This window comes from Leptomonas pyrrhocoris (genome assembly GCF_001293395.1).
Source record: "Leptomonas pyrrhocoris isolate H10 chromosome Unknown, whole genome shotgun sequence".
Classification (NCBI taxonomy): Eukaryota; Euglenozoa; class Kinetoplastea; order Trypanosomatida; family Trypanosomatidae; genus Leptomonas; species Leptomonas pyrrhocoris.
Genome location: NW_015438359.1, coordinates 163,865 through 189,883, shown reverse-complemented (window position 1 = coordinate 189,883; position 26,019 = coordinate 163,865). Strand labels below are relative to the sequence as shown.

Genomic DNA, 26,019 nt, shown 5'->3' with positions numbered 1-26,019 from the left:
GGGCAGATCCGATAAGAAAGGAAAAAGGAACCTCCCCCACCGCTCCAAGACGGCGCACCGCAAAAAGCAAAGGAAGAAAAAAAAAGGGCTCTCCGCTCTCCCGATGAGTCGCCGTTGAAAGATACGTGGACGAACTGCAAAAACAGGAAAAACCACAAAGGAGAGAACATGACGGTGAGCCCCCTCAGGCTCGTCCGGGAGCTTTGCCTTCTTCGCCACTCTCGGTTGCACCACGACTTTTTCCCTGTCGCCCACTATCGTTCACGGTGCAGGAGAGAAAACATTTATATATGGAAAAGGACCCCCAACCCTGACGCACTCAGGCGGATCTTGCGTTCATCGGAAGTGCAGCAGCAGCAGCGGCGGCAGCTCCGGAATGCCTCCGGGGGAGGAAGCGAGTACACGACGACTGCACAGTGCTACAACGTCAGCTACGATTTTTCAGTTTACTGGGGCGTCGGCTCCGCCGGGGCAGCTTCAAAACTTGGCGTACTCAGCGCCGCCTCTCTCGTCGCCGCCTCCGGCAAAGACGCCTCCGTGCCGAGGGTCAGTAGCCCACCCGTCTTGCGAGCCTCACACAGCCACCTCACCACCTCAATGGTGTTAAGGTCCTCGCCAGGGCAGAAGGGGTTGTCCATCGGAAACACGCCGTAGTACTCCGCAAAGTTGTGCTCGACGGTGGCGGCCGCGTTCTGGTAGTGGCGACAGCCGTACGCCTTTTCCAGAGCATAGCCGTGCGCCTTCCAGTAGATGATTGGAGGCAGCACGGCGCGCCAGTCCTGCCCACTCGCCTCGTAGGCGGCCGCCATCGCTGGAAACAACTGCAGCATGGCGGAGTAGCGGAAGTAATCGTACATGGACTTCTCGAGCGTGCGTGCGGCGACGTTGATGGTGCGTGTGCAGGCCGCAAGAAAGAGCTCCTCGTCAAAGCCGAGTGAGACGCGCAGGCGATTGCGCTTGCGCCAGTCCGGCTCTTGGTTGATGTCTTCGCCTTTTTCGACGGCGAAGGGTAAATCGGCTTTGCCGGCGCCCAGAGCGAGCTGGATGACGGTGCGGTCCCGAAAGGCCACGTCGATGCGGCGGGTGTGCGGGACGACATCGCAGAAGCCCAGCAGCTCCTGCAGCTGACGCGCCACGAGGCTAACGCCTTTCTTTGAATAGTTGATCGAAGACGCTGCACCGGTATCATGATCGGCACTGCTGCTACTCGAGCTGGAAGTGTTCCTTTCACTGTCGGCGGAGCTGCTGGCGGCCACGCCTTCACGATACAGCGTCTCTGGGTCCGTCTGGGCGCAGTTCACCAGCATGTCGCACTGGAAGTTCTTCTTTGCCTTGACGAAAGCCGCCAGTTGGGCATTGGGTCCGAGAAGCCGACGCAAGGTGTCGTGCAGGGTGAGGTAGTGACTACGGGGGATGTACGACATCGAGCAAAAACGCGAAGGAAAAAATAAAAGGAAAAGAGCGGAGATGCCTGAACGCCAGCAAACCAAGGATATATATATACGTATATAGAGAGAAAGAAGAGGGTTAGACGGAGGATTAGTTTTCAGTGAGTACGCCCCCAACAGGAAGGCGTGCGGTGTCAGCGATCAAATGCAGCACCAGCAGCACCGCCGTTTCGCATCCCCCACATGCAGAGCAGCTTGACTTACGACTACTACCACCACCGCACGGAGTTCAGAGTCCATGTGGAGGTCAAGTGCGAAAGCGCAAGAAAGGCCGCGTCGTTCGCTGTTTGATTTCCATTGCGGACGCACTTGGACGCAGGCGCGCAGCTGGAGAGTCAACGAATCTCATTGCACAGGCACCACATTGTTGAGAGAGAGAAAGAGTGGCTTTTGAAGTGGGCTACTGTTGGCTGCTGCTGTTGCTGCGGCTGCGGCTGCGGGTGGTGTTTAACCCGAAAGTCGAGGTGATCAACGCTCTCTTTCAGTGAATAAACCAAATAACAACGCGAGTATATTCTCTCTCTCTCTCTCCCGCGCGTGCGCTTCCCCGCAGTGCGCATCGCAGTACCCCACACGTGTGCGCTGCATGCCAAAAAGAAAAATAAGAATTACACTCTATCGACGAAGCGTCGCCATTTGCGGTGTCCGTCAGGGAGAAGAAGCAGTACGGTTCGCACTCTCCTACCAAAGGTGATAATAATAATAATAGAACAACAGAAGAAAAGCGGGTCCTTCACTCGCCTACGCGACGCGCAATCCCGCACGCGCGCAGGTCATCTAAGGAGTCAACACTCTGCAGCACTACGTTGTGCTCATTCGCCAGAAACAGCACCGAAAAGAAGAAGAACGCCGGGGACAAGGTGTTGGTGGAGGAGACAGCGGCAATGTGCGGTAGGACCGAACGCACCACGTCGCTAAACCTTGTCACGGCGATGTCCGCCACGCCCGTCTCGCCCGACCGGCGCCGTGGCAACCGCCTTTCATCCTCTCCTCCCTTCTCCGTTGCCTCCTTCTCCACCTTATCTTCCTCGCTGCTGCTCTCCTCGTCCGCGGCGGCGGCGGCGGCACGCGTCCGCCTGCGAATACGATTCAGAACGGCCTGCGCGCGTGCCTTCACCGCCGTCTGGGTCGTCACCGGCACACCGTTCCGCGTCCCCTGCGCTTCTCCCCCACCCGCACCCGTCAAAATAGCGCCCGCCGCCTCACTGCGCAGCGCCGTCAAGTCCACCGCCTTGTCTTGCTGATTCGCTGACAGGTGACCCTGCAGTGCCTCCCACATAAGCTGTCGCAGCCGCACCACGTCCACCTGACTCGGTATCGTCGCCTCCGCTGCATCGAGCACCGCCAGCAGTTCCATCGGGTCCGCCAGCAAGCCCCCCGCGTTGTTACCGCCGTCGCCGCTGCTGCGCCCAGAGAAGGTGGCAGAGGAAGACAACACCGAGCCGGCGGAGCCTCTTGTTGCCGACGCTGCTGCTGTGGTGGCGGCTGCCAGCTCCACCTGCGCCACCAGGCGTGCATCGGACGAGCTACGGAAGCCCTCCTGCACGTACCGCCGCTCCTCCTCCGCCACGTTGTCGTTGCCATCATCATCCGGTCCGTAGACGTCCGCGTAGTCGGCGTAGTCGCCGCCGGCCTCCGCGCCGTCCACACCCTCCAACTCGGCCCCTCCAGGGAAGAACTCAACCGGCATGTCACCCTCGCGGTTGTGGTGGCCAGTGCCGTCATCGTCGTCATAGGCCCTCGCGCCCACCGCATCCCCCGAGCCGTAGTACCCCAGTCGGTGACCCGCACTGCCGCCGTCCCTGGCCGTCGTGTTTGGCGGTGCTGCGGCGGACTCCGTCCCATCCGCGCCGGCGTTGCTCTCAATCAGCCGCCCCGTGGCCGACTTCCGCAGCAGGTTCCACTGCGTGAGGGACGTGGAAAAGGGCTGAAAGAAGTCCTGCGTGTGAAGAGGGTAGGACATGTAGGAGGGGATGGTTTTGCCGGGGATGGGCGCTTCTGCTAGCACGAGACCGGCTTCCTCTGCCTTGGCGCGCTGCACGGTGCTCTGGGTGTAAGCGACCACGCTGTGCGCCGCGTCCTTCGCGAGTAACAGCTGCTTCCCTAGCGATGTGATGTTGCGTGCCGCCGTCGTGGCCTGTCGCAGCGCACCGTCCTCGAGTAGCTCCGCTGTGGTGGAGAAGGCCACGAGACCGGACCCCGAAGAGCCGTGAAGACTGGCGCTGTCGGGGAGCTGAAACATCACCGTACGTTCCTTTCGTCCCCTCTTCGTGGCCGGGCTGGTCGGGCTCTCCGATTTGAGGAGGGACTCCGTCCCGGTCATGCCACTGCCACCACCAGCAGCAGCAGCACCTGCCGGCCCCGCCTGCTGCTTCTGCGGCTGCGTAAAGTGGTGCTCGCGGTGCAGCCGTGACAGCTCTGACCTGCCCAGCCCGGCCGCCAGCGGATTCTTCGCCACCTCGCTTAACGGGCACCACGACGTCGGATCCTCCGCCTCCAGGGCAAGCTGAGTGTGTCCGTGGAAGAGGGTGTCCATCGCCTCCATCTCCGTCACACCCGAGACGAGGTGACGTGCCTCGAGGCCCAAGTCGCGCGCGGCAGCAGCAGCAACAGTGACACCGCCGGTGTTAGTGGTAGGAGTACCGCAGTCCGAGTTGTCGGCCTCAACGCGCGGATGATCTGCCGTGTACGGCGTGGCCTCGTCATCGTCATCGGCACCACCGCCAGCCCCCCAGTCTCCGTAGTCCTCGTCCTCCTCTGCCCCTTCATCCACACCTCCCACAGGGCCTTCTGCGCGACTTCCTCCCAAGTTGTTTGGCTCCGTCTTGAAGGAGGAGCGTCGGTGTCCGTCCTCGAGGGTTGGAATTGCAGAAGACGAGGCAGAGGAAGAGGTGTGGGGAAGCAGCAGAAGCGGGTCAAGTTGGCTCATTTGACTTGCCCGTGGATCGCTGTTCAGCTTGTCCATCGCGCCGCCATGCTGAGAGACGGCGAGGGAGCCGCGTGCGCTGGAGGGTTGGAGGGGCGAACTCGATTGGGAGGCAGTTGCGTCCAGCCCAGTCGTCACCGCAACGCCGGCGTACGGTGGGAAATCGCCAACACTTTCGTATACGGCCGCGTCGTGCTCAACAGCGGCGTGCTGCGACGTGCGCGACGCAACGGCAGTCGGATCGGAGTCCGCACTCAGCTCAGCATCGTTGTTGCTGCCATTGAGCGAGGTGAGGGCCGAGGGCTCTGCACCTGCCGTATGCTTGCGTCCCCGCTGCCCGCTGCCCCGTCCACCACTCACCCGACCCGCTGCCATCACCGAGGCCGGCAGCAAGGAATAATCCACATCTAAAATAATGTTGCCCGCCCTGCCAAAAGGCGCGTTGTTCATCAACAGGCCTTGCGCGTTGCCCTGGTCGAACTTCGAGGTGATGGCACGGAATTGCGCGTTCACGCCTGTCTGCGTCAGCGCGGTGCGACTCTTGCTGTCGAGGTTGATCTCCGTCGCATCCAAGGCGAGCGTGCGGGTGGCCGCCGCCGCCGCTGCTGCTGCACTGCGCGAGCGGCTCTTATTGCGCTGCGCCTCATCGCCGTTCTCGTCAGCTCCCTCTCCGTCCTCGCCGTCCTCACCGGGCGCCTTGCCTGAGGCGTCGTCTCCGCGGAGGAGGCGCTGCACCATTTGGTTGCTCTGCTGGTACGTGCTGTCCACCCGACTCGTCCACACCTTCGAGCAGCCCTCCACCACCGTGGCCGCCTTCGCAAAGCCGGCGTAGTCGTCCGCCGAGGCCGCGTCGAGCGTCGTCTCAATGGTGTGTGTGATGCCTTCGAGAAGGTCGCTCGCCTCCTTGCTCACCCACGCGTTGCGGCTGTTGATCTTGCCCTCGATTGCTTGGTTCAGTGCCACATCGAGGTCTTGCACGGTGTGGAAGCGCGGGCGCTGACGAGGCAGCCGCGTCTGCCCAGGTGGCAGCTGCGAGTGCGACGACTGCGTCAGTTGGCTCGGCGGCGGTGACGCGTCCACGGCCACGGCGGTGCCGGCGTCGTCGTCTAAGAGCACGGACGGACCGGCGGCGAGGGCGCCGTGCAGCGTGGTGGCCGTGGCGGCGTTGTCGCCCCGTCGCAGAAAGCCGGCGCGAGGGGCGGAGGCGGGGGTGGGGCTGACGGGCTCCGCTTTCGGTGTGACGCCCTCCGCCCCGCCGCCGCTGTTGCGGGTGCGTCGCGGCTCTGGTGTGTGCATCTCCATCTCTCTCTCTCTCTCTCGGACAACGCCTTCTTTCTTCTCTACTTGCTTAGTTTTCTTTTAGCAGCAGTCCCGGGATAGAGCCGACGTAGAAAGCAGGTGCGTGTATGGCACGGCCGTTTTGTTGTGTTGTTCAACCCGAACGGTGTGGGCCTCTGGAGTGAGGAGAAATATGAAGCGAAAAGCGACGGTGAGCCGCACGGTGAAGGCCAGGAAAAAAGGCGATTTAGGGCTTCTGATACCTCCCTCTTCTCCACCCTGTTTGGAAAGCTGGGAAGTGGTTTTTTCTAAAGTACTCTACAGAAAGCAAGAGAGATGAGGAAAAAGGAAACGAGGTCTGAGTTTCTTTCCTCTTCGATCTTTTCTTAGTTTTATAATTCTATCTATGGTGTAAACTAACGGTGTGCCCGTGCAAAAGAGAGGGGACAGAGTTTCTGCTGCGATGTAAGCCTACGACTTACGGGAAAGAACGGCTGCTGTATTGTACCCGCCAGCTCTATTCTTTGGTGTTGGTGCTGCTGTCGTGTCTGTCCTCCTCTCGCAAAAGAATACAGACGTACGCAAGTCTCTCCAGCGCAACAAGGGAAGGATAAAAATAATACTCGCTGTGAAGAGAGTCGAATGGAGGTGCGTGTGGAGATGACGAAAGTGAAGCGCGAGACCCGCCACACGACATGCAGTTGGGAACCCCCAATGGATAGGATTCGCCCGGGGGGAGGGAGCTGGCAACGCAGCCGCATTTCATTCAATTATGCATGCAGAGCAGCCAGGTGCCTCAACGCCCGCGCAAACATCCTGCTGCAGCGATGAAGCCATCGATAACAGCACACAAACAGAACCGATTTAACGCCGAGATCAGCTTCGAGCTGCGGTTACGTAACTTTGAAAGATATAGTACCGTCAAACCGCGCGCGCGTGTGTGTGTGTGTGTTTTCCCTTCATTGCAATTGTGAGGTACTCCAACACGACGTTGGCTGCGGAGCAGAAGCCGTTCGCACACCTTCAACTCCGCCTTCAAAATTCCTTATTTTTGATTTCTTCGAGGAACCGCCCAGAGGCTCTCAAGCTGCACGTATCACACACTCACACACCCACACACATACCGTGAGAGAGAAGCAAGCGTATGCACAACACTCACGTGACTAACAGACGATTCTCTTCGATGTCACAATGCAGAACTGTCAATGAACACGTGTGCAGCACCATACACGGTACGCGTGCGAGAGAACGAAATGAAAAGCCAACAGCAGGGGAAGGAGGGCGGGCGGCAGAGAAGCGCAAATAAACTAAAAGAAAACACACACGCTGAAGAGCGGAGGCGCAAACGACACTGCGCGTATCGTCATTTATGAAGAACAGCGTCAAGTCCGTGCTATTCGTTCGGGAACGCGTCCATGCTTCTTTCTTTTATCAAATGTACCTTCAGCGCTTGTCTTTGGCGGGACAACGGCGCTCACAGCGTCTTGGGGAACTGCATGTGGTACAGCTTGTGCTGCAGATCGCAGCTCTTGGAGAAGGCCAGCGTCACTCCGGCCACGCGGCTGGACCGGACAAGCAGCCGCGTGACATTGCCCACGTCCACGGAGTCGACGTAGCACCGGCACGGTCGCTTGGTGCTGTCGATCACCTCAAACTCCACCTGATCTTCCTGGTCTAAATGCGCGGGTCGCCACTGCGCGGGGGAGACGACGTTGCTGCCCACGACTTGTATCAGCGGGGCACCCACAGGCACCGGCGAGGCCCCCAACGCCTGACTGTACGCGGTGCTGCCGGCCGCGGTGGATACGAGCACGCCGTCGCCGCGCAGACGTCGAATGCGCTCCTGCCCGTTCACCAAGATGCGAATGAGGGCCGTCTGCCCGCTTGAGCGCTCCACCCAGGCGTCGTTGAAGGCGAGCTCGGAGAGAAGCATGCGCTCGCCGGTGTCGCCTTCCTTCTCTGCTTGGCAGTAGAGCATTGTGGTAAAGTGCAACTTCAATGGAGAGGAGAAGAGTTCCTCCAGCGTTGATCGATCGTTCAGCAAGTACCCGACATGGCCGGCGTTGACGCCGTAAAAAGGGATAAAGCGGCGCCAGTTCTTGCGGATGCAGTGCATCATGTACCCATCCCCGCCAATCGGTACAATCAAATCTGGCTCCTCGCCGTCCTGGCACTGGAAGAGGCGCAGCTTCTCAAACTGCTCCCGCGCGAGGAGGTTGTTGCGGTCGTAGTGCAGCTCCAGCCGGGGGATTAAGCCCGGGAAGAACAGCGTCGACGTGTCACGCGGCGCAACGCGGCGGACACCGGTGCGGCCGTCCATGATGGTATTACCCACCGCACTGCTGCTGACCCCCACTCCGCCACCGCCGCTGCTGCCTGCGCTGCCGCTGCCGGCCGTCGCCGGGTCGCGAAAACCGCCGCTGACTTCGGCCGCCGCACCGAGCTGGCCGCCTGGGCCGCCGACCCCACCACCGCTGCGGGCGGAGCCGCTGAAGTCGTTCGCCCCCACACCGGCGTAGAGCGACGCCGCCGTCGCCTTGCGGGGGTCGCGGTAGAGCCCGTGCCCCTCCATGTACCGCTGCACGCAGTCCGTGAGGATAGAGGAGGGGTGGATCTCCTGCTCCCACAGGGCCTGGCGGACATCGGCGCCGGTGCTGCGCGTGATGGGGTGGACCTCCACCAACGGCGAGTCGATCCACGAGTACACGTCGCCGTCCGTGACGGAGCTGGGAATGGTGCTGATCCGGCTGCCTTCTTCATCCCTCTTGCTTTTGCTGGCGTCACCGTCGCTCCTGCTGCTGCGATTCAGCCCACCTTGTTGCGTGCGTTCGAGATGGGTCGGTGTTATCTTGACGGCGGTATTGAAGATAGACGCAGAGGACACGGCTCGTGACAGCCGACCACTGCCACTTCCACTCGCTGCAGCAGCAGCAGCTGCTGCATGATTTCCACCGTAGTACTCGCGAATGCCATCCTCTACAGCCCCGATCGCCGTGGGCCCAGCAGCGGCAGCCGTGGCGGGTTGCCCGTACACACGGGGTGGAAAGAGCTCCTCGATGAGCTGGCGAACGGAGCGGTGGCGGCGACGGTTGTGGCCGTGGGCATCGTGGTGGTGCGCCTCATAGAGACCAAAGTCGCGACCAGGCGCCCGTGCAGGCCCGAATTTACTCAAAGCACCGCTAACGGTGGAGTTGCTGCTGCTGCTCGTTGCCGCCCCTCCCTGTGAAGAGAGCGGCATGCTTTTTGCGTTCTCCGACGCGGCTCCAGCTGCGGCGGCGGCGGCTGCTGTTGCTGAAGATGAAGATGCCGCGGAGGCGACGCCGGAAAGGCGCAGCATCCCGTCCAACATCTTCCGCACGTCTTCGATCTCGCGAGTGAGGTAGCGCTTGCGGGTGTCCTCGTCGGCGCTCTCACGCGCCACCGACTCGCTCGACAGGGAAGACATCACCTGCGGAGATGCTTCGTTGTCTCTCTCCGACGTTGTCCCTGCGTCGTCGCCGACATCCACATGTTCGCCGTGCTGCTCCTCCACGGCGAGCGCAAAGCCGTCATCTGACACCACCGTGTCCAGACCCTGCGCGTCACGCTCCCCGTTCGGCGGCGCTGCGGCGGCGGTTGCGGCTGCCCCGCCGCCCCGCACGTTCTCATCTGCCTCCTCCGCCAGGGCCGGGTCCGAGATCTGTGTCGACGACGCGTGGTGCTCTGTGGTGCGGCGATGGTTCCTCGTGTTCGCCTTGGCCGTTGCCCCGACCTCCTCCATCCAGTCCGGCAGCGACGACGTCGCCCCCGTGCCGCCGCCGCCCAACCAGCTGCTGCTCGTCGAGCTCCAGTAGGCCCGGCTCAGCTCCACCTCGTCATCGCCGCGGCCACCAGGTGTGTTCCACCAGCGACCCTTCGCACAGTCAGCGTAGCTCAGGCCGAGCCGATCGCGTCCGGTCGACGCGGACCGCGGCACGACGGTACTGCTGCTGCTGCTACCACCACTACTACGGTTTGGCCCTCCAGGCGTGGTTGTGGAGGCCGTGCGAGTCGTTGTCTGCCCCCCACGCAGCAGCGGGGAGCGGACGAAGGCCCTCTCATGCGCTGTAGGCGGCGGCGTCCCGCGCGCCGCTTCGGACTCCTCCCCCCGCCACGCCGCCGCACCCGTGGAAGAAGATGATGACACCACCGCCATCTCCTCCGCCCGGCGATGGTTCGGTGGGCCGTCCGGTACGTCATCGAAGTAGTCCGTCTCCCGGTTCACCAGGGAGGCGCTCTCGTAGCGCTCTCGCATGTCCGTGTCCACGTAGTCGCCCCCACCAACCAGCGCCATCGGGGACGGGTTGCGCCGCCGCATCATCATGGAGGCGTGCATAAATTGCTCCGCACTGCGGTAGTACGCCGCCTCCGCGGGGCTGCGCACGTAGGGGCTGGGGGGGGAGTGGTACTGGCGAGAGGGGAGTCGCGATACGCTGCCGAGGGGCCGCTGCCGCTCCAGCGCACGTGGGGGGTAACTCTGTGTCTGCAGCAGCAACATCGGCACGGTGTTCTTGAACTCCGCGAAGTGGCTCCAGTTCTGCATCTCGTAGGCGTCCTGCAGCCAGTGCATGAGGACGCAGTTCGTGTACTTGCAGACAAGTTCGTAGATGATCGGCATCGACTCATCAGGATGCTCGAGGGCGGTGAAGTCGACATGGACGTGTGCCAGGCCGCGGGTGGCGAGGACGGCCAGCGCGGCGAGGTGCGTCGACTGCCGCAGACTCACCGGGCCGCGCGTGTTGGGGATCAAAATAATGTCGTCAAAGGGGGCGAGTTGGCTGTCCTCGCGCAGACTCGTGGCGAAGGCCTCCATGTACCAAAACGGAGAGGAGGAGCCGCAGAAGATCGGGTCCGCGTCGAGGAAGTTCGCCGCAGGGGCGACGGCGCCGCTGGAGGAAGGTGTGGAGCTGCCTCCAATGGAGGGGCCGCCCTCGCCGACGCCCTTTTGTCGTTGCATAAAGCTCTGGAGCTTCCCTTTCAACCCGGCGGCGGCCGAGACCGGCGAGCCCGCCGAGGCAGACTGTGAAGTCCGTGCGGTGCCAGACGAGCTGGGGGGTGCCATCGACATCGCAGGCGTCGCCACCGCAGCCAGGGGTGGTGGCTGTGAAAGCGTGGCGAGGTCCGGCGCACCGAGCAGCAGGCGAAACAGCTCACGGTGCTGGCGGGTCGGGGGATCGAGGTGGATGGGGAAGAGGGCGACGCGGGCGAGCGTGGGGACGTGGTAGGGCCCACCACCGCAGAGAACAGCGACGGTGCGCTGCATGGTGACAGTGCAGCGACCGCGGTTCTTTGTTCGCTTTGATTCTTCCGCTGTTGTTGGTGGTGTGAGTGCGAAAACAATACTTCAAAAACTCTTGAATTTTTCAGCAGCAAAGATATATGTGTCTTTGTTGTTGTTGTATTCCGTATGTGTGTGTGTACGTGGGCGTGTGTGTGTGGAGTGGACGGTGTATAGAAGCAGAGATCGGGAGAGACAACGCAGAAGTCCAACTATGTCCGTTTTCCCCTCTCTATTTATTATGGTAATGCTGGCTGGAGGGAGACGTCAAGCAAACAACAAAAGGGTTGTGGGCAAGAGAAAAAAAAACAGTTTTTTTTTAAGAAGAAGAAGCTGACCCGTTTGTTGGCAGCGAAAACCGTGCGACGCCAAAAGCCGGCCCTGTCGGGGTAGAATCAATAAAAGAAAAAGTGCAGCCGCAGCTAGCGAAAGAGCCGGAGGGGGAATTATATAGAAGATAACGTGAGCGAGCAGGTTCTGGAGGAGTCCCTCCACCTCTCTTGGCAATGCGTCCGAGTCGTTGAGTGTAAAACCCCTGCGTTCCCATTAAGCAAAGAGTGCCCAACCCTGGAAAAAGCACGGAGGGGGTCAGCAAACGTTGAGTTGCACGGCTGCGGAGGAGAAAGACCAAGCCCCGCAGTAGAGGGACAAAGAAAAGGGAAAGAAAAGGCGAGAAGTGAAGAGCGATGGAAGGAACCAAACAGAGACACAACAACACCGTTGCGTTGCGGTACAAATGCGCGTGACAGGAATGTTCATCGTGCAAGAAGTAAGGCATCGTGTACGCCTCCCGTCCCCCACTGACATGCTACGTGGCTGTTTGCTTGCTATTTGGCTCGTCTCCCAACAAGTGTGTGAGAATGAGAGGAGAAAATATAATGGTACAAGGGTGAAGTACAGAAGAAAACAAAATGGGTCTGCCAACGTACACCGGTTGATTGTCTCGCGTCCTCTCTTTCTCTCCCCCCTTTAAAAAAGGGGAAAAGCAATCGGTGTTCCTCCGGGTGTGTGTGTGCGTGCCGCTTCGTAAAGCTACCTATTGTGCCCACGAAGCATCACACGTATCAGCAGAGATCAGAGAACAAATATATATGTAATTAAAGGAAGGTCGCGAAGTAACAGGCAGCAGAGCACTCGGCAGAAAGGGTGAAAAACAGGTTTCAAAAAAAAAGAGAAGATCGATGTGATATTTGTGATGCATCATCGTTGTATAGAGAGGGTTAAAGAACAGCAGCAACGCAGTACAATTTGTGGGATAATATCTATTTAAGAAAAGAAGAAGGATTCAACGCAGCGTACATTCATTCAGGGAATTATTATTGTTCGTGTTCGCTGATGTTACTTCACACACACACACACACGCCACGTCAGCGCCAACACTCATATGCACACACGCATGCACAGATTTTCTCCCTTCTTCTTTACTCGGTCTCGATCATTTCCAGATGTACCTGCGATCGCTCGTGCAGTTGCGCGATCCAAAACCGCTGCGGGTCGCCCTCGCGCGCAAACGCCGACTCCCCTACGCCACGCGGCCCCCCGCCGGCGCGACGGCCAAAGGCGTACTTCGTCTTCCAATGCAGCCCACTCGCAGGACGCCGGCGCTGACGCATGGCCTTCTCCAGCTTCTTCGGGTTCGCCTCCGCCCCTTGCAGGTCCTCTTCGTAGTGCCGGTACCCCGCCGCCTCCTCCACGGTGGGCAGCGTGGTGTCTGCGTCGATTAAGTTGACCGCCGGGTCACGCGTGGTGCGGAAGTTTACGAGCGGCACGTGATGACTGCGCAGTTGGTTGTGGTAGGACTTCTGGCGTGCGGCGGCGCGCTCCTCTGCCTTGCGCTGCGCCTCTTCGCGCTTGCGGTACAAGTGGCCACCACAGCAGCTGTCGCATGCAGTCTTCTGCACGCGTCCGCCTGCCCCTGTTGTAGCCCTGTCGCCTGTCAAGGCTGTTTTGCCTTCCTTGTCTCTCCTCGCCGCGCCGTCGGCAGCGGCAGCGCCGTCGGCATCAGCGCCCCCCGCCGTTTGAGGGATAATGCGAAAAGTGAGGTGGCTCGGGTACGGCAGACCGCCCTCACGACGACGTCGCGCCGCCTCTTCGGGTGGGGGCGGCACCGCAATCGGAGTCGTGTGAATCGTCTCCAGCACATCCACCGCACGGGTGACGAGGCCGCCCTCCTCGCTCGTGTGTGTCGTCGCGTCACACTCGATCACCCACGGCTGCCGGGCGAGTTCCTCCTCCGAGAAGTGATAGGGACTGGCCGGAGAAGCCGGGTCCACGGATCGGGAGCCGTGTAGTTGCAGGGAAGCCACTCCCGGTTGCTGCGGGTTCCCCGCACCACCTGCGCGGCAGGCGAGGTGCTGACTAGGAAAGGAAGAAACTGCCGAGGTCTGGGCGGCATTCGCTGACCCACGCAGATATTGCTGCGGCGAAGGGGACGAGGGCAGTTGCACCAACGCGTCGGCATCATCGATTGCCACGCCGTTCGAGGTGGAGGTGGTCGAAGCCGAAGGAGACAGCTCTGATGCAGCACGGTTCGCCGCAGCAGCTTTACTTCTATCTTTATTCGCAGACGTTTTCGTTAATGCATCGGAGCTGGAGGCAAGAGAACTTGGAGCTCGTTTCGTCGACGACGCACCACTGGTATTGCTGCTGCTGATGCCGCTGCTCGAACTCGATGCCGCCGAAGAAGTGGATGTGCTGTTGTGTGTCTTTGCTGCTGATGACGCTGAGGAAGTCCCAGAGCTGCTCATCTCAGATGAAGACGACGTAGCGCTCGTGTGCGTGTCGTCATCGGTGGAATGCGTAGAGCCTGTACCTCTGGAACAGTAGCTGTCATCCGTGCGGTGTGATTCAGGAGTAGCGGTGCTCGATGAGGAGCCGGAGATGGCCAAGAGAGAAGCCCACTTCTGGCGTACGGCGGCACGCATGATGAACGTGGCGAATAGGTTAACGAAGAATAGAAATACAAGAAAGCAGACAGATGCTAGAGGTGGGGAAAGGGTCATCGTGTGTGCGCGCAGAGAAGTACGCGAGGCAGAAATGCAGTTTTAAAAAGCACGAGGGGCAGAAGAGCGTTGTTGAGGAGTTAATTATTAAAGAAGCAGCTCTTCAAGGAAATTTTTTTCTAAATGAGAAAAAAAAAGCTGCGTCGATGCACAATGAGCTGCAGGGCAGCGAAGGAGAAAACCAAAAGATACCGCTGGTTTTTTCTCTTTTTCTTTCTCTCCTCCTTTGCGAGTGTCGCACGCGGAGCCATACAAGTTCCGCTGTGTTTGGTCCGTCAAAGGCTGTTGGAGAAACGCAGTTGTTGCTGCTGCTGTCCTTTTCCCTGTTTTCCCTCTCTCTCTCTCGTCGAGAAGGCACCATGTACAGACCACACACACACACACACATACACAGAGAGACAGATGCACATGGGTATGCTTATTCCACCGTCTGGGGTGGAAACTCCTCTCCACTTCTGTTCTTGCTTTGTTTTCGTTTTCAGAGGTGCTGTGGGGAATACACAAGAATATCACATCGGTGAAGTCAATTAGAAGAGAAAAATCAAAACAGAATCCATCAAAAGAAAAAACACAATTGCAGCTTTACATCGGCGCCGGCGCGCATCCGGCGCACCCCCTCACCTCGCCGTGGTTGGGTCTTCTCACGCTCCTCTGGGGAAATGGAAGCAACACTAATGATAAAGTGAAGAAGAAGTAGAAGTAGTAGCCCACGGCGGGCCATGAAGGGGGGGGGGGGAAGAAAATGCAAGAGAAAAGCGCCAAACAGCGGATTCCATCAGAAAGCGAGAGAGAGAGGAGAAGTGGCAATAAACAAGCAAAAAGGCGGCCAAAAGCCACGCAAGACACAACTCGAAGAAACCACGATCGACAACTGCCAGTTCATTCCTCTACGCCCTACTGTGACAGGAAAGAAAACACGCTCGTATACATGGGAACTGGAGAAAAAAGCTGATATCAAAGGAGAGACAAACCAAACCAATGAAAAAAAGAAAAGAAAAACAGATAGGTAGAGAGAGATATATAGATGTGTAAAAAAAAGGGCTTTCAGGTGACTGTTTTTCTCTTGGAAAGAGCACGGCAGGATGAGGTTGCCGCAGCGGGTAAAGCAGTCTATCTGACATTCTTTTTGTTGTTGTCGTTGTTGTTGGTGAGTGTCTGTGGCGAGGAAGATCCGATGCAACGGTCTCCCGCGAGCTAACTTCTTATTCAGCAGAGCAGCAGTAGAACCCCTCGAGTATTATATCTCCTGCTCGGTGCCGTCCTCGCCAACCGCAGGGGAGTGCGCACCGCTGCCCGAATACCGGTCGCCACCGCTGTTGTGAACCGCATCGCCCTCGTCATCGCTGCTATCGCTGTAGGTCAACGCGAGCGGCGCCGCGCCGCCCGTCGCCGCTTCCGCAGACGCCGACGCTGCCGTGTTGTTGTCGCCGTGGTTGGCTCCGCCCTCCGTCGTGCTCCGTGGCGCGCCTGACACGCCGTCCTCGTCCACGTCCAGCGTTGTCGAGATAGTGTAGTAGACCGGGCAACCAAACACGCGTGGCCCGCGGTAGACGTAACTGGTGTCCGCCGTCACCCACATGCCTTGAAAGAGCTCATGCGACGGCTTATCACTGCGGTTGTGGTCGTCTCGTGCGGCGGCGTTCTCGGTGCCGTGCACATCATCGCCGTCGTCGCCGGGTGGTGTGAGAGGTTTGCGCGAGTGGATGGTCGGCTCGCCGGACGCGAGAATGCTTTCAGCCTCACGCGCCGCTTGAGAAGAGGAGTCAGCAGCGAGGTAGCCTCCAAACTGACCGGCCGAGGATGCATCTGCCGACGAGGGAGAAGCTAGAAGAAGCATCTTGGAGTGCTGCAGACGCGCCGCTGTCGTCGCAGCAGAGAAGTCATTCCGCGGTGGTGGCGGCGGCGGTGGGATGTGCATGAACACCGAGCTGCCCGCGTTCTCGCTGTAGTCAGCTGGAACTTGGCCGTACTTCTTCCCCTGTGCAATCGGCGGCAGCATGGAGTTCTGCGAGGACTGCACGCCGGAGCGAGCGGAGGCCGAGTTCTGCTGTCGCGGGATGCGCTGTTGCTGCTGCTGCGGGGGAGGAGGTTGGTGGCGCGGCAGCGGCGGCGGTGACGGTCGGCCGCTGCGTGCGCTGTTGATCTTCCTACCCGTGGTGGCCGCAGCGCCGACATCGTCCCGGTTGAAATGCATCTCCATCTCCCGCGGTGGCCCTCGCGCGCTACCGGGCAGCGACGCCGGCGCCGTCTCGCTCGGCTGAAACTGCTGCAGCTGCGCGGGTGGTGGGGTGTAGAGAAGCGGGTGGGGGTTGCCGTAGACGACACTCGCGCGCTTCAGCGTCTCGCTGTGCGGCATCCCACGCAACACCCCGTCATTGATGTTCTGCCTCGACTTCGAGGACGCGGTGCGCTTGCCGCGGTGCTTGCTGCGGTTGGCGCTGTCTGTCCGTGCGCCACGTCCGCTGGATGCGGCGCCGCGTCGGCTCTGGTATGCCTCCTCCACAGCGCCCGGGTACGGTGAGCCGTCAACGCGCTCAGTCAGCTTCTGCCCGCCCGTCACCTCGCCGCGGAAGGTGATGGTGAGCTGCTGGCGCTGCTTCACAATGGCGTTGTGTCGTGTCTGCCCGGGGGCGGCCTCGACTTGCTCCTCCTCCCACGCCTGCACACGCGGGTCCACCGGCGGTTGCGGCGCTCGCAGCAGCGTGCGGTGCTGCTTGAAGGCGCCGTGGTGGCGCAGCGCCAGGCGGACGGAGCGATACGTCTCCACGACCGCCTTTGACATGGGGTGCTGCGGGCCGAGTAGGTCCTGCGTCGCCCGCATCGCGTTCTGAAAGAGCGTCAGCGTGTTGGTGTACTCACTCGTGTCCTTCGAAGACGCTTCCCGAGCCGTGTTGATCTGCGCGACGGCCAGGTTATTCCACGCCGCACCCCACAGCGCGGCGTTCTGCGACTCCGCGATTTGTGGGGCAGCCGCAGCCTCCAACAGCAACGCATCATCCAACGCCGCTGCCTCGTCCGCCGTCTTGTTATCACCGCGGCCAGCGGTGGCATTCATGCTTTTGCTAGTCGACATCGGCGAGCGCTGCTGGGACACCGCTGCCTTGATGCGACGACTGCGTTGCCGCTGCGCCTCCAACGCACGCAGCATGTCGATCGCCTCCAGCGCGGCGGCGGTGGCCTTGTCGTACATGCGCAGTGCGTTGTACGCCGCACACGTGTTGAGGGCCACAGAAGGGGAAGCGGTGTCGTTGTTCTCCTCCAGCTGCCGCGCTGCCTCGAAGTGGCTCAGCGCCTGACGCGGCTGGCCGCGATTGCACTCTACCACTCCCATGTTGTTCATCGTGGTCGCCTTCAGCTGATCTAGCAGCGGCCCCGGCAGGTCCTGTGCGGAGGTGTCATCGAGTCGCATGAAGGCCTCGCGTAAGATCGTCATGGGCTCTTCGGTCGCGGCCGCAATGGACGGCGTCGCGCTGCTGCCGAGCGCCGCGTAGCACTGCTCCATCGCCATGGTGTTCATCGCCAGCACCTCATGCACAAAGTCCTCCCCGACCGGGGTGAGAACTGCGTCCTGCGGCGCTGTGTACGAGGGCTGCAGCACCACCGTCCCACCCGGCGTCGTCGCCACCCCAGCTTCGTAGGTCGCGTACGCACCGCCGCCGCCGCCGCTGACCGCCTCCGCGCTATCGGAGTCGGCGAGCGGCGGGGGAGAGGCGGGGACGAGGGGGAGGGAGCTTCCCGCGCTGCCGGCGTCACCCGGTGGGGCGTAGGCCGTGGCGTTGCGCATCCCAGCCACGTAGGAAGTTCGACCGACGAGACTGTGCCGCAGCAGCTGCTGCTGACTAAAGTGCTGATGCGCCGACGACGTGCGAACGCCGCTCCCGCTGGTAGATGCGGCGGTGCTCATCGGTGTCGCCGCCATCTCTCGCTCGCCGAGCGCGGAGAACGGCGGTGAATCGTACTTCGCAGGTTCTTGGTGGAGCATCACTGAGCCGTTCCTGTGCGTCGTTCGCCGGCTGCGGCTTCTTCTCTTTTACTGGTTTTGTTTTTCTTTTTCCTTCCTCCTCGAAACTAGCGCTATAATACGCGTGTGGTACAACAATTATAAGATGGGACAAAGGGCGAAAAAGGGTGAGAGACAACAAGAATATGGGAAGGTCAGTACAACATCATATCAAGTCGGTTTTGCATTTTCTCTTGATCATACGGGGACAGGAACACCCAAGGAAGGGGGTGCTTTGATGTCACGACGCCGAGCTATCTGCACTGTTTAGGTTGTGTGTTATCGAGAAAGGGAGGGGGGGAAAGGAAGGGATGGGTGCCTGTGCCAAACCCTTGGTCTGGGCACCGCCCCTCGGCGATAGGAAACGCACATCCCTGGTGTGGTGGAGCACAGCGGAATGGCGCCGCCAGCAATTCTCCTTCCAGTGTAGCCATCACACAGAGAGGAAGAAAAAAAAACCTCTGACTTCATCCTGTCACGTTTCTTCTCATTATTGAGTTTTTTAGCTTGTTGTTGAGATGGACGGGGACATCAGTGATCTAACAAGAAACGCAGGGTACGTACGCGCACGCACACGGGTGAAACCAACCTGGTTGACTTCGCTGTAAAGAAAAAGAGATAGAAAATACAATCATGTAGTGTAAACCAGCACGCAACGGAGAATATAAAAACAGAGAAAGGATCTAAACAACATCACCACCGCCAACACCGTTGATTTTTTTGCCTCTCACTCACGTTTTAATACGGTATGCCTGTCGTTCCCTTCCATTTCTAATCTATAAAAACCGCTGACGGACGGTGCGCAGGGAAAGGCCCAAAAAGGCGAGAAGAAAAAAACGGTGAAGAGAGAAACGAAAATCTGCGAGACAAGTTCGCACAGAACCAACTCACACCAAGAAAGGAATGACATTACTATACACGTAGAGGTACAAATGAGAAACAGGAGCAAGCGAGGGGGAAGGGGGAGCCTGTAGGAGCAGACAAAATGTACTAATGAGGGACTTCCAGGAAGCCCAGCATCAGCCGAAGACGAACACTTGCAAGAACGCACAAGGGGAAAAGATGCAAATACGAGGCGAGCGGTTCCACAAACGCAGATACTTTTCCCTCTGCTACTTTTCTTTTCTGCAACCATGGAATATTAACGCCTTTGACCGGAACGACTTGCTGCTGATGCTGTTCGCTGCGGTGGCTGTTGCGGCTGCTGTGAACATGGGAGATTACTGGTGGACGACTGGACCGTCTCACGCAACGACTGCACCCGCTGCTGCATGGCACTAAGTCGCGAGATGCGCGAACGTCGCTCGCGGTCGACCCGCATGGTGTCCGTCGTGCGCTGCGCCACTCGCGAGGCCAGCTCCAAGTCCGACTCCAGTCGCCGGCGCTTGCGACCGAGGTCGGTCAGTTCGTGCGCCATTGCGTACGTGCCTTGGCCGTAGCGTGCCTCCTCCGCGTACTTGCTCAGCGTCTCGGAGACTTCGTTTGTCTTGAGTACGTACAACTTCATTTCTTTTTCGATCTGCTGCAGCTGCTGGCGTTGATTGTTCGCCTTCGCCTCTAGCGCGGATATCTCAAGCCGCATTTCGCTGATGCGCTGAGCGCTTTGCATGTCCGTCTGCGACAACCTTTGCTGCAGAGCGGCGATGGCCTCGTCAAGGCGGCGGACCTCCTCAAACTGGTGCGAGGTGGCGTCGTACGCTGCCCGGGCCGCCTCCACCTCTGCCCGGCAGTTCGCCTCCTCCGCTGCAATACTCGCCTGCAGCTCCTTCGACTGCTCCTCCACCTCCCGCGCCACGTCCTTGCGAACCACCGCCGTCTCGTCCAGCAGGTGCTGCACACTGCCATCGATGTCGCCGACGTTCTGCCGCAGCCAGCGCGTCGCCGTCTCGTAGTAGTCGTAGACGCCTCGTTGGTAGTGCTCCGCCATGAGTTGGTCGCGCTGCATCCGCAGCTGCTCCAGACTGACGCCCGTGTCAAAGATCCAGCGTGGGGCGTTGATGTGGGTCAGCATGAGCACCTGGTGAATCCGGCTGATGTTGCTCGCGAAGCGTAGCGCGGTGCACGAAGAGTCGTAGAGGTCGGGCCGGCCGCTGAGGGTGGTGATGGAGACAAGGGTGACGTAGCCCACCAAGGCCGGCTCTAGTAGCGTCGTCAGCTTCGTCTCCTTGAAGTTCGGATCGCCGCCGCTCGACGCCACGCCGGCGACGCGCTCGACCGTCTCGATGAGGTGTGCCACCTCCTTGCACAGGGGCTCGCGTATCGCCGCGACGTCTACAAATGTCAGCGTCGCCATCGAGCGCCGTCCGGTACTGTCCACCGGGGCGTACACGTGGAACTGGATCACGCACGAAGTGTCAACGTGCTTCCGCTCCGGTAGCAGCACCGCCCGACTCGCGTCCTCGAGCAGGCGCATCTGCGGCAGCGGCACGTAACCGAGCGGGGGTGGGAACTCCACCAGCGGCACGGGCTCGCTCGTCTCCGTCTCTACCATCCTCGCCCCACGCGTGGTGAAGGCGGCATAGGTCACCGTGATGCCGCCCGTCATGGTCACCTCGGAGCCGTCCTCGCGTCCATTATTATTATTGCTATTCGCGTTGTTGCTCTGAGCCTTGCTGAGGTCGTTTTCCTTGTTTCCGCCGCCGTCGCGGTGGTTGCGCATAATCACCTTCCCACTCGACGACATACGCTCTAGCAAATCGGCCGCGGCCAGCTCCACCAGCCCCAGCTCGTTGTGGTGGGGGCTGCCGTAGAGAGTCTGACTCCGCCCACTCTCTGGCGGACCGTTGACGAGAAACACGTAGCTCTGGCCCGAGGTGCAGTTCGACACACACGGGGCGACGACCTCCTCGTAGAAGCGGTTCGTGGCGCCGCCGCGATGGACGCGGGTGACGTTGAAGGACTCCGACCACCTGCCACTGCCGCTGCCACCGACGCCTCCGCCCGCGTTGGCGGTGGACTGGCTCGAGGGCTGCGAGGACGAAGATCCTTTCTGATCCGGCGAGGACGCCGCCGAGGCACCGCCGTCGCTGTCGGGTTTTTGCAGTCGAATAGAGGTGCAGTTCGACGACGTCGCCGTGCGCTCCACCGCGGACATGATCCGCACGTGGCTCTCCACACTCTTCAAGATGTTCTTCACCACATTCTGCTGTGGCTGAGGGGAGGTGGACGAGAGAGCGGGCGTGGCGGCGCCGACGCGGGTTGGTGGGAGGGACGGGTTGGAGGCAGAGGCTGCCTGGCTAAAAGACTTGCTTCGACTGAACGCCTCCATAGGACCGACTACGAAAAATCGAAGATGAGGTCTGGAATTGCTGGTTTTTTTCTTGGATCTTTTGGCTTCTTCTCCTTCTGCTGGCACTCTATGATGATGCTAAAAGAAAAGAAAAAGAAACGATCTGGGGAGACAAGATGGAGCGTACTCGGTTGCTGCCCAGCTTACCCCTTTCGCGTGTAATGCTGTTCGTTCGCTTCCGTTATCGTTCGGCGAATGGTGAAGCGACGGCGAGCGGGGGAAGGAAAAAGAGAATCAACCACACTCGTGTGCAGGACCTGCACCGGTAAGCCAGAAAAAAAGGAAAGAAAAGACGAGATGAGAAAGAGCGGAGACGGGTAGAGAGAGAGGACGGAGCGGAGAGGGTGAGTTTCCGTCTGCTGTAGGGCCTTTGTCGTTCTTCTCAAGTGTAACTCGTGCGAAAGAGGAGGTGCTCTCTCTTGTTGTCGCTCCCTTACCTTCACATAACCAAGCCAGCCTTTCAAGCCGTCGAGAGCGCTGGAAAAAAAAAACCCAGTTAAGCCCTGCGAGAAGTAAATTATCATTTAATAAGAAGGACGCCAGCGTACTTACTTTTATATATTGCTTTTCTTTTTCAGTTTACTTGTTTGTGAAGCTTGCACAACAGGCACGAATAGGTTGTTCACAGCCGATACACGGGGTCTAAATGGTGTCCTGTTTCGCTTTTGATGAGGTGCGGTACACAAAAGAAGCCACGCTACGCACCTTCCACTCTCGACGTTTCCTTTTTCCCATTATTACGCTGCTTCGCCAAGCCTACATGTACGCACACCATCATCATAAGTGTCATCACAGTATTCCTGTTGTCCTTGATGATGACGCCGATCGAGCCTCTCATTGACCTCTCGCCACCCGCAGTGGCCGGCATGTAATACCATTCTTCTCTTCCACGATGAACAACAGCGGTAAGCAGCAACCGATTTCGCATTCGCAAAGCGAAGAAGCGTGGAAAAAAAAAAGAAGAGAGCTTTTTCACCTCCACCACGAAGTGAGGTCTACGCGTGAATGGGAAACACCGGCAACACACAAGGTCGGCGGCCAAATCAGCGGTGTTTGCATGTTCACGGCAACTGCAGACGTAACTGGAAATTTTAAAACGAAAAGCAAAACATATAGAGAGCTCTTAATCAACGACAGTGGTTTTTGAAAAGAAGTTCGAACAAGGAAAAGGACCGACAGACGTGAGGTGTGCGCTGGTAAGGGCAAATAAGTTTTTAATAAACGAGGAAATCAGCACACACCACTAAGAAGAGGAGAACAGAGAATGACGAAATAATTTAAGTGAAGAGACACCTGCGGAAGAGAGAGGAAGACGAGAGAAAGGAATAAAAGCAGCGTTTCTGATACATATATGTTTTTCTTTTTTCGTCCGTTTCCACAAGATACTGGATGCCCTCGAGATAAGCTTCTACAACACAAACGTGCACAGACAACACGAAGTTCACTACGCGAAATCGAAAAAGGGGGAAGAATTTCCTCTGCGAGGCACACCAACAAAAGAAAGGCAAGTGAAAGGATAAAACGAAGGGTATTCAAAAAGCTGTTGATGGAATAATAATAATATAATAAAGAAAAGAAGGCGGGAATGAGTGAGCACAGATACAACGAATCCAAAGCGGCAGGTTTAACTCCAACATCCTTCTGAGTTCGTTCGATCAATGATTTTCTCGAAAGCGTGCGTTCACTGCTTGAACACTCCTTTTCATAGGGTGTGCGTGCGGGCTGGTGAGCTTTGCAAACTCACGCTGGTGCTGCTCGTGCTCCGCTGCTTTACCCGACCCGAAAGCCCGCGAGAGGCGGTGCGCCGGCTTGCCTGCGAGGGCCGGCTCGTGCTGTACACTCTGCCCGGCCGACTCCTACCGCTGCCAAAGAGGTGAAACAGCGAACTCCCACCCTCCCGCGGGGTGCGGCTCTGTGCCGGCTCCGGCGAGCCCACGCTCGTGTGCAGCCCATTGTTCTCTCGAGAGGTCGGCGCCGTGCTACTGAGGTGTACATCACGTCTCAATCCAAAGCCGGCTTCGAGGTACTGCGAGTGCGGCGGTGCCGTCGCCGACATGTCGGTAGTCATCGCCCGCGGCGAGGAGGAGTAACAGCGTCGGCGCGAGGTGCTCGACTCCGCCTTCCGCCGGTCTGCCTCCCTTCCGGAAAAGGAAACGTGATTTGAGGACAACGTGTCGGGCAGCGCGCTCTTCCCTGGACGCATCGTGGTGGGTGCCGTAGCCGCCAACACGTCCAACCGAGGCCCGTCCGCCTCGACAACTAAGTTAGATGACGGCGTCCCTCGCACAGCAGCGAGCTCGGGTGGGCCGCGATAATGTGCGACGCCACCGGTACCGTCCGTGATCGCACTGCCGCTGCTAGTGTTGTTAATGTCGGTCTCTGCCGTGCTGCGCGCCGCACGCGTCGGCCGCGACTCCCCGCGATCGACGGCCAACAACACCACCCCGCTCAAATGCGACGAGTTGGCGCCGTCGAGCGGCCACTGCTGCCGCCGCACGCTGCCGACTGAGACGGTCCGCCGACCGCGCGGGATGCGCACCACCGCTGACTTCTTCGGTTGGCTCGTCCGCGTACGCGCGGCGCTGCTGTTGATGTCTTCTACCACGGCGACACCGGCGGTGTCTGCGTGTGCGTTGTTCGGCAAGGACGGCTGTGGACTGCTGACCGCACTAAACTGCGTCGTGTTCTCCTGCTGCTTACTGGGACGACGGGGTGCAGGTGTCGTGCTATCTTTCTCGCTCTCCGTCGCCCTCGCCTCACTGACGGAGCGGTGCGGGACACCGCTGAAGCCGGCCATTTTCGAAGTGGAGATGGTCGCCGGTGCGCCGTTGTCAACGGGGCTGCCGTTCGCACTTGCTGTGGTGGGGGTGGTGGATGCCACACGCGCCTCCGCCGCGGCATTGACAGCATCTGCGTAGAACTTCTCGAAGTGGCGCAGGCGGGCCTCGAGCCACTGATCGCGCTCCTGCAACTGCGCCGCGTAGTAATAGCGAAGCTTCATCACCCACTCCGCCGTGTCAATCAGCTTCCGTTGCAACTCGCTGACGTTCTGACACTGCAGGGGATTCATCTCCAAAACAGGTGTGACCTCCGCCGCGCGGCGGGTCAGGTGAGCAGAGGGCTGACTGGATGTGGCATCGCTCGGCGAGGTCACGTTCGGCGTGCGCGGGGACATCTGCCGACTCATGTGCAGGCGAGACACGTTGCCCTGGCCCACTACCCCGCCACCACCACCGCCACCGCTGCCGCCACCGCTGAAGGTATTGGCAGGGGGGCTGCGGTGTATTTTGGTCATATTCAGAGCGGGGATCATTGGCGATGAAAGGGGGGGAGGGGGGAGGGGCGGGGCGGCTTGCTTGCGTATTCCCCACACGCGCGCACACGAACAACAGACCTAGAAAAAAACAATAGGAACAAAAACCACAGCTACAGTAATCTCCTCAAATAAACTAAATAAAGGGAAGAGACGTAACACAGTCAGTTGCCTCGCAACGAAGGGCGGACAGCGAGCCGCCAACACAGAAGCGATGCTGAGACACGAAAAGGAGAAGACGCGAGAAAGTTGAAGCGGCACCACTCGCTCAAACCAGAAAAAAAAAGAGGAAAGGAAAGGAAAGGAAAAGCAGCGCACAAACGAACAGGAAGGCGGTCTGTGCACACTTCTAAGCGCAAATCTTTGTTCGACGAACGTCAACAAGGAAGTAAACACAAAACAGCTGTAGCCACTTCTGGTTGCTCTGGTGTCAAGAGACGTGAATCACGGTAGTTGACTTCAACAACGTGGGTGTTTGCATCACGTGCACAGGTGCTCCAGATTCCTTTTTGTTAAAATGGGAGTCTTAGCACACGAGCTACGGACCTTGCCACCTGCTGATAGCGTAAACAAAAAAGGGGGTTTTCTTCCGCAGAAAGTCAGTTGTAGTAGCACTTCTTCAAAGGTGTATGTACAGTGTTGAGAGGGGAAAAAGAAATGTGGTGATAATGGTGATAACAGTAAAGCTGTTAGAAAAACAAACTATGATGATAATATAGACGCCCGAAACGACGACACGAAGGCAGAACTCTTTTTCTTTTTTCTCTCAAGAGCGGAAAAGAATGAAGCCAAAACACTTCGAAAAAGATGACCTGGATGGTGTCCACTATTTTTTGTGTTTGTGAGGGAAAACAAAAGAGGGCCGTAACTATCAATAATAACAGAAAAAAGGGGGTACAGATGCACTTGATCGTCTTAAAAGATCTCTAGATATATATATATGAGAAGGAAAACAGATATATATATATGGTAGTCGTGTGCGTTGTGAGTAAAAGGTGGAATTAAAAGCGTGGCATCAAGAAGGTGCAGCTTATGTTTGTTTGCTTGTTTTCGAGTGCACATCGACATGAAACACAGGGGTAAGGCATCAATGCGAAGCGAATAAGGAGAAGGAGGAGGGGGAGGGGAGGGGGGAAGAAAACTAAGGAGAAAGAAATAATATCATGACAAAGCGAAGGTACTTCGTACGCGCACCAACGGGAATCAAATACTTCATTGGAAAGGCATCTCGAAAAGCGACGAAGAAACGTTCCTGATCGAAAATCTTCCAAGACTGCCTCTCGAGAGACGTTGTGTACTAAGCAAAGAAAGGCAAAGAAAAGAGCCAGGTGCGCCACCGCCGACTCAACGGTGAGCCTGGAATAGCGCGATGCCATCCAAACGTAGCAGGAGCACATTCGTGGCGTTTGTCTTGTGCGTGCCTGAAGCCCTCTCGCGGAAGAAAACCCGTTTTCCTCTTTTGCGTTG

At 58.8% G+C, this 26,019-nt stretch overlaps 7 protein-coding genes across 7 annotated transcripts; all 7 read right to left on the bottom strand.

The window, feature by feature from the left end:
* Window positions 1-446: 446 nt before the first annotated feature.
* ABB37_01909 (hypothetical protein) lies at window positions 447-1,473 on the bottom strand (the record flags this gene model as incomplete). Its single annotated transcript, XM_015798602.1, has 1 exon — window positions 447-1,473. The coding sequence occupies exon 1, from the start codon at window positions 1,422-1,424 to the stop codon at window positions 447-449; it is 978 nt and encodes a 325-aa protein (XP_015662080.1). The 5' UTR covers window positions 1,425-1,473.
* A 708-nt stretch (window positions 1,474-2,181) lies between these two features.
* Window positions 2,182-6,280, bottom strand: ABB37_01908 (hypothetical protein; the record flags this gene model as incomplete). The annotated part of the gene is made up of 1 exon (XM_015798601.1): window positions 2,182-6,280. The coding sequence occupies exon 1, from the start codon at window positions 5,674-5,676 to the stop codon at window positions 2,182-2,184; it is 3,495 nt and encodes a 1,164-aa protein (XP_015662079.1). The 5' UTR covers window positions 5,677-6,280.
* An 846-nt stretch (window positions 6,281-7,126) lies between these two features.
* Window positions 7,127-11,561, bottom strand: ABB37_01907 (ATP-NAD kinase-like protein; the record flags this gene model as incomplete). Its single annotated transcript, XM_015798600.1, has 1 exon — window positions 7,127-11,561. Exon 1 carries the CDS (start codon window positions 10,931-10,933, stop codon window positions 7,127-7,129), a length of 3,807 nt encoding a protein of 1,268 aa, XP_015662078.1. The 5' UTR covers window positions 10,934-11,561.
* Window positions 11,562-12,369: 808 nt separating this feature from the next.
* On the bottom strand, window positions 12,370-13,930 carry ABB37_01906 (hypothetical protein; the record flags this gene model as incomplete). Its single annotated transcript, XM_015798599.1, has 1 exon — window positions 12,370-13,930. Exon 1 carries the CDS (start codon window positions 13,870-13,872, stop codon window positions 12,370-12,372), a length of 1,503 nt encoding a protein of 500 aa, XP_015662077.1. The 5' UTR covers window positions 13,873-13,930.
* A 1,257-nt stretch (window positions 13,931-15,187) lies between these two features.
* Window positions 15,188-18,026, bottom strand: ABB37_01905 (hypothetical protein; the record flags this gene model as incomplete). Its single annotated transcript, XM_015798598.1, has 1 exon — window positions 15,188-18,026. The coding sequence occupies exon 1, from the start codon at window positions 17,930-17,932 to the stop codon at window positions 15,188-15,190; it is 2,745 nt and encodes a 914-aa protein (XP_015662076.1). The 5' UTR covers window positions 17,933-18,026.
* Window positions 18,027-19,091: 1,065 nt separating this feature from the next.
* Window positions 19,092-21,498, bottom strand: ABB37_01904 (hypothetical protein; the record flags this gene model as incomplete). The annotated part of the gene is made up of 1 exon (XM_015798597.1): window positions 19,092-21,498. The coding sequence occupies exon 1, from the start codon at window positions 21,216-21,218 to the stop codon at window positions 19,092-19,094; it is 2,127 nt and encodes a 708-aa protein (XP_015662075.1). The 5' UTR covers window positions 21,219-21,498.
* A 1,443-nt stretch (window positions 21,499-22,941) lies between these two features.
* ABB37_01903 (hypothetical protein) lies at window positions 22,942-25,597 on the bottom strand (the record flags this gene model as incomplete). The annotated part of the gene is made up of 1 exon (XM_015798596.1): window positions 22,942-25,597. The coding sequence occupies exon 1, from the start codon at window positions 24,550-24,552 to the stop codon at window positions 22,942-22,944; it is 1,611 nt and encodes a 536-aa protein (XP_015662074.1). The 5' UTR covers window positions 24,553-25,597.
* Window positions 25,598-26,019: the final 422 nt, after the last annotated feature.